This window comes from Rhizopus microsporus (assembly GCF_002708625.1).
Source record: "Rhizopus microsporus ATCC 52813 unplaced genomic scaffold scaffold_3, whole genome shotgun sequence".
Classification (NCBI taxonomy): domain Eukaryota; kingdom Fungi; phylum Mucoromycota; class Mucoromycetes; order Mucorales; family Rhizopodaceae; genus Rhizopus; species Rhizopus microsporus.
This window is the reverse complement of record NW_019671918.1, coordinates 432,934-439,021: the sequence shown is the minus strand read 5'-3', so window position 1 is coordinate 439,021 and position 6,088 is coordinate 432,934. Positions and strand designations below refer to the sequence as shown.

At 37.2% G+C, this 6,088-nt stretch overlaps 3 protein-coding genes across 3 annotated transcripts; 2 read left to right on the top strand and 1 right to left on the bottom strand.

Moving 5' to 3' along the window:
• Window positions 1-22: 22 nt before the first annotated feature.
• On the top strand, window positions 23-603 carry RHIMIDRAFT_271858 (uncharacterized protein). The gene has a single exon (XM_023612281.1). It carries the CDS (start codon window positions 106-108, stop codon window positions 481-483), a length of 378 nt encoding a protein of 125 aa, XP_023468955.1. The 5' UTR covers window positions 23-105; the 3' UTR covers window positions 484-603.
• A 1,023-nt stretch (window positions 604-1,626) lies between these two features.
• Window positions 1,627-2,229, top strand: RHIMIDRAFT_234606 (uncharacterized protein; the record flags this gene model as incomplete). The annotated part of the gene is made up of 3 exons (XM_023608192.1): window positions 1,627-1,882; window positions 1,934-2,097; window positions 2,149-2,229. The coding sequence occupies 3 exons, from the start codon at window positions 1,627-1,629 to the stop codon at window positions 2,227-2,229; spliced, it is 501 nt and encodes a 166-aa protein (XP_023468954.1).
• A 273-nt stretch (window positions 2,230-2,502) lies between these two features.
• RHIMIDRAFT_199192 (OPT superfamily oligopeptide transporter) lies at window positions 2,503-4,797 on the bottom strand (the record flags this gene model as incomplete). The annotated part of the gene is made up of 2 exons (XM_023606351.1): window positions 2,503-4,521; window positions 4,573-4,797. 2 exons carry the CDS (start codon window positions 4,795-4,797, stop codon window positions 2,503-2,505), a joined length of 2,244 nt encoding a protein of 747 aa, XP_023468953.1.
• Between the last annotated feature and the right edge of the window lie 1,291 nt (window positions 4,798-6,088).

Here is a 6,088-nt window from a genome sequence, read left to right as displayed (position 1 = left end):
AAAAAAAAAAAAAAAAAAAAAAAAAAAAAAAAAAAAAAAAAAACACCAGAGTTATATATTTTGGAAGACATTTACCACGGTAAACCAAGGTATGACAGAATTAAAATGATCTCTAACGTATTTAATTATAGACGATTTTGTCAATTCCATTTGCACTTGTTTACTAAGGTACCAAGAATCATTGAAAAACCTCAGAAGAATGGATATGAAATCATAGGCTATGCTCGAAAATCACCAACAGGCGAAGACGTTGCTTGTAGAACAAGACTTTTGAAATCCATGGTATCAAGTTTGAAAGAGCGATCTTTTGCAACCAAAATATCCGTTTCATCTTGTATCTGGGCCTCCTCGCGTGATTTACAAGGTAATCTACAAGTTATGGACGATTTAAGTGTTGATGGTAATACACAGGACCTGCTTGCCTACCTTAAGTCTGTTCGCCTGATGTTTGCTTGGTTACCATTGACTTTGCTGGTACAATAACAAGAAGTGAAGATATTGTTAACTTGGTTGAGGCAAATCCCTCTTTAATAAAGATTGTAATTGAAACCTTTGCCCTATGCAATGAAGTGTTTATTTTTGACACTAAGAAATTAGTTAAAGATAATGACTTATTACAAAAATCTGAGAATTTATATTTACAATTATTGTTGCTGGAGTACTTTTGATGGTACAAGTTATCTATATCTCGCATATTTTTAATCTTCAGTGGTCAAATGAAATAACGTTAAAATGATCAACATACAGAAGTCACTGAAAGAATTAAATTAAACCAATTATGGTTTAGAAAGTCTTTTCATCTTTTAATCAGCTTAACTGCTTCATTAATTTCCACTCTTATCATTATCATTGGCATAGGGTCATTGGGGAAATAGTAACATGGGTCATATGGGCTGCGATGACACACACAAAGTTCATCTTTTTTCGCGCGCTTTTCAAACCTTACACAGTTTGGTATTCAAGGTCACAAGGCGGTAACTATCAGGCTCCATTCTGTGGCACTGACCATCTGTTACGTCTTTCTGCTTTATTCTTTTATTTCATCAATTCCCTTTAAAAAGAATAGTAAGCTAAAAGATTGCTTTTTTTGAGCATGCATATGCATCATTACAGATAAAGAAAACGTCATCAAAAGGACATAGTTTGAATGAACTGCGGCTAAATGGATGGGCTTTGTTTGTCCAACGAGGTAATAAATAATAATTTTAAGTATGCACTCTCGCACGATATTAATGAATGGGACAAGGGCCGCCCCTTAATTTCCTTTTATATAAAGCTGAAACAAACAAGCTGATCGGGACACTATATCTTGTGTTGAGCAAATGATAGATAAGCTTATACTCTTTCACTTTTTGTATGTATTCAGAGATAATCCATACCTCTTTAAGCCACTGATCATCTTGTTTACTTGTTCTATTAAGCTTTTATTTTGTTTGTTTATTAGAAATCAAACTGTTTCATAATTATTATTGCAAAAAAGAAAATATTATCTAAAAAAGGTTGTATTTATGCATCCGTATGCACATGTACTTATTAAGCCAAATTATATGGATATCTTTGTATATATAAATATACATCATCAAAGGCCTATCTATAGCCACGCTTTCTCCCTTTCTTTTATTCGTCATGAATTCTACTGCTTCACCTGTGCTCACATTTAGGTCAGATTCCGAGCCTCTTTTTTCATACATGGCTTATATCGCTCGTAATTTGGTTCAATGCTCAAAAGAACGCATCTATCATCAACATACACTGCTACCTTCTTTACCCAAGTTTGTTAAAGCCATCTTTAAAAAGTGTCGACTCAGTCCTGCTGTCACAGTGGTAGGGTTAATCTATTTAGAGAGATTAAAGAAAAATTTGCCCAATGGAGCGAAAGGAGGTAAGACCAAAGGATTGAATACACAATACACTCTAACTAACATATGAATAGAATACGATACACCTTATAAATTGTTTTTGGCTGCAATGATACTAGCAACAAAGTATATTGAAGATCACAGTGACCATGCAGTATACATTTATAGAGCTGTCTCACCAATTTACACACCACAAGAGCTCAATGAAATGGAAAGGAGCTTTTTGAATATTTTAAAAGTAAGGAAATATCATGTAAAAGGGAATCTATTGAACTAACGTTGTACATAGTTTGACTTGTATGTAGACTCAGATCAAGTGGACAAATTTGTTAAAGCTCATCAAGATAAATTACAGCTCCATTTTGCATAAAACGCGCATACATCCACTTGTGTACATAGTAGACCTGCATACAGTAAACATATAGTTTTCAAATGTTGTAATAGCCAATCAATGACTCTCTTCTTCTCCATTAAACATATCAATGGGTGATACAGTTCATCCCTTGACGCTTGTGTATTGTAGTACTGAAAATACTCTTTACATGATAATGTTTTATGTTACTAGTAAATTAAAGCTATAATATTTTATTCAAGTATACAATTGTATAAGAGGGGGTATATTATTAAACAAAAGATATATAAATTATGCATACACATCTACACCTGTCCAATTAGTGGTAGCAAGTGGGCATTGATCTACAGAGCCTCCGCTATTACCCCACCATGTTGGGAACTTGATTTCAGTGTTTTGGAAAGCAAAGAAGATAACGATGGCACAGATGGCAACACCAGAATCAAGGGCAGCAGATAAGACATAGTTGTACTTTTTCCACCATGCATTGGCACGTCTCTTGATGAAGAAATTGAAAATGAATCCAACAAACGCCCATGTCGTAGCAACGTTAGTAGGTGCTGGTGGATAGGGAGTTGGGCCCAACATGACTACAGGAATACTGATATGACGAACCCAAGAGTTGGGATACTTTTTCTTCAGCAAATAAAATGGAATGGGAAGTAAGAAACCGGCCAGTAAGAAGAAGGCAATGCCATGATACAAAGAGTCAGGAGCAAAGAATCGGTTAGGACCAATCAAGCCCCAGATAACGGAGGATGCACCAAAGAGACCAGCGTTAGGACATGTCCAAGGGTAAGCTGCCTTTGTACAGATATTTGGGATGGAGTTCATCAGATAGTTGGTTGTTCCAAGAGAAATAAAGGAGGCAATGATGGTGCCGACTACTTGGAACGTAAACATTTCACGTGGTGGAATTTTCATATAATGACCTAGTTTAAGATCCTGAGCAAACAAGAGAGCTTGACGCACAGTGATGTAACCATAAGTCTTGAAAATCATGTTACCAATTGGGTGACCGGGACGAATGGCACCATAGACCCATTCCGTAATCATAGAAATAGTTGGAGATTGTGATGTAATGGCAGTAATGATACCAATAGGCAGTAACCAGACAAAAGCAAGCACGACAGCAATGATCAATGCCCACCAGGGAATATCTGATGGCCAATGAATAATCGTGGCAAAACTAAGGCCAAGAGCAATGACAAATAAGACAGCATACCAGTAATCAGGCACTTCCTTGTAGTTGTCCATTAATCGCGCATGAATGTCGTCGTCTCCTTGACGTGCATTCTTGAGTCGTCTCCAAATATCCTTACCGTTATAGAGAATGGTGTGTGTGATAATTGCACCTAGGGCAGCTAAACCTTGTCCGTAACAGATAGCAAAAAATCCAGTGATACGAATTGGAGAATATTCCTCGTAGGCTGTTTCATTGAGGAACTGCTCAGGAGTAAGCACGCGTGTACGGTTAAATGGAGCACCATATATGTCATATTGATGAGTGTTGTATAAAGGAAACTTTTTACTTTCCCAGGTGTCGGTGTAATAGATGATGGGGACCAAGATATAGATGAAAAAGACGAAGCCTGCGAGCATGTTTGCTTGAACAACCCAAGGAATGGCAAGAGGACTAGGATACCATGCAGCAAGCTGACTCCAATCCAGAGTGAAACTACCAATACCAAGGCCGTTTACACCACTACCGATTTGAGATACAAGGATTGAATCTTTCTTGATCCAACAAATCCAAGAAATGGATGTCAACACGGGAATAATGTAACCAGGGAAGAAATACCAGCAGAAAGAGGCAGTAAAGGCAATCAAAAAGAATTTGTTACGACTCAATTTCAATCCGGGAGTCAGTGCTTCAGCGTCTGCAACTTCTTTGGGTACCTCTTTATGAAGTGTGTGGAAAAGTGTAGCGTTGACAAGATTGATTGGCCAGACCATGGATGCAGGACGCACAAGGAATCGTCGAAGAACGCCAGCAAAACCAAAACCAAGCAAACTGGTGGTGAGTACCAGCAGAATACCACCACCGAATCCCCAATCCTGGTTGTAATATAACTTTTGAACGACAATGATATCAATAGCATCAAATGAAGTGGCTGCTGCGTTAGCCATAACAGTGATCAAGACGTGTTCCTTGACATTGAATGGACCAGGATTTAAGTTGAATCTGAATCGACCCAAAGCGAATTCATAGTTAGGAAGGATCTTTTCTGATAATTTGCCAGCTGGAAAGGCTAACAATTGAACTACAATGACCTTGATTGTCAAAGGATTTGCTCGGAACCAAAAGAACTACAAAAGATGTTAATATAAAGCAAGAAACCACAATTGTATATATCTTACTTGATTTGTAAATGATATGGCAGCAGAGAAAACAATACCCCAAATCCAAGCTCTGAATGTTGCAGTGGGTAATGAAGGATCATCTGTGGGAGGAATACTTGCTCTGACTTCTTCAATAGGTGAATCTTCAATTGATGCAACTTCAACTGAGGCTTTCTCCAATGATGATTCACTATTTAGCGACTTTTTATAGACCGAAGCCTGTACATCAGTCTCTAGGCTCATTTTAAGTTTGTGTTTGTTTAAAGTGCAAATCAATAAAAAAAGGGTCCAAAGTATTTATATGAAAGGATTTCCAAAATTGTAAGAGAGTCTTTCTGAGTTACTATTTACCCAATCACATCACACTTGTTGTTATTCTTTGGCCTGAGCACGCCATCGTTTGCGAATGAGCATTCATTAAAAAAAATTTTATTGTTACTACACTCAATTTATTACAAATCGAAACTTTATCTCTCATTATAAACCTAAAGTTACCATGGTAATGCCATCCTTACCATTAGTCCAATGATTCTTCATTATGTTTAACATGTACTCAATACTGTTCCACCTCCATATCACGTTTTACCAGATATAAGCTACAACTACGCTGTTGAGTGACATAATCAAACAGGTAACAATAAGTATCACCATGGTTACCATGATCCGTTACTCGGTAACATTGTGACAAAACACGCAATTCCTCTTTTTTTTTCGCATGCCCAAAGGCAACAGTTATTCAAAATTGCGCAATCCCGATGATGTTACACGAACTAGACTTCTAAACTATTCTTTCCTTTTAAGTTGTTGCGCGGATTCAACTGAGCTTATTTGGCCTTCTTTCATTACATTCAATACTCAATGCAAATGTCAAGATGACATCAATCGAATAATCAATGTAAATGGTTAGAGATCAAATTAGATTTTACAGGAAATAAAAGCCAGATGAAAGAAAATTACCTGGAAAAAGGAGTGGAAAGGGCTCAATAACAGCACTAGTTATGCATGCAATCATCTTGAACACTTTGGATGTTCATCTAGTATATCCTGATGCATATCAAATAGCAAAAAGACCTACAACCAAGTTGAACTCAAAGCGCAGTCAATATCTTCGTGTAACAGTTATACACTCTTTCCGGAAAGTAATTTTTTTTTTTTTTTTTTTGTAAAATGGTATATTTTATTCAAGTACTGCCAGTTAGCTTGTACTTATTAAAGAAAATAATAAAGAGCATAGAAGCACGGAACAAAATAAAGGTTGCGTTAACCTGAGCGAGATGTTTTTAGACGCTCTCTATAGATATTCTCATCATGTATTCGCTTGATTGCTTGCGTTGCTTGTGCAGCAGCTTCATCGGGCCAGAAGGTACGACCATCAAATACAATACGCCAATGACACCGCCAGATAGCCCAGACCGTACAAGCAATGATTGTTTGACCATCAACACGTAGTCCTGAAAGCACTTGTATATGTTTAGACGAGCCTAAGGCCAGGGATTCATAGGCAAGTCTCGCAGTAGGCTGCAAAAAGCGATTT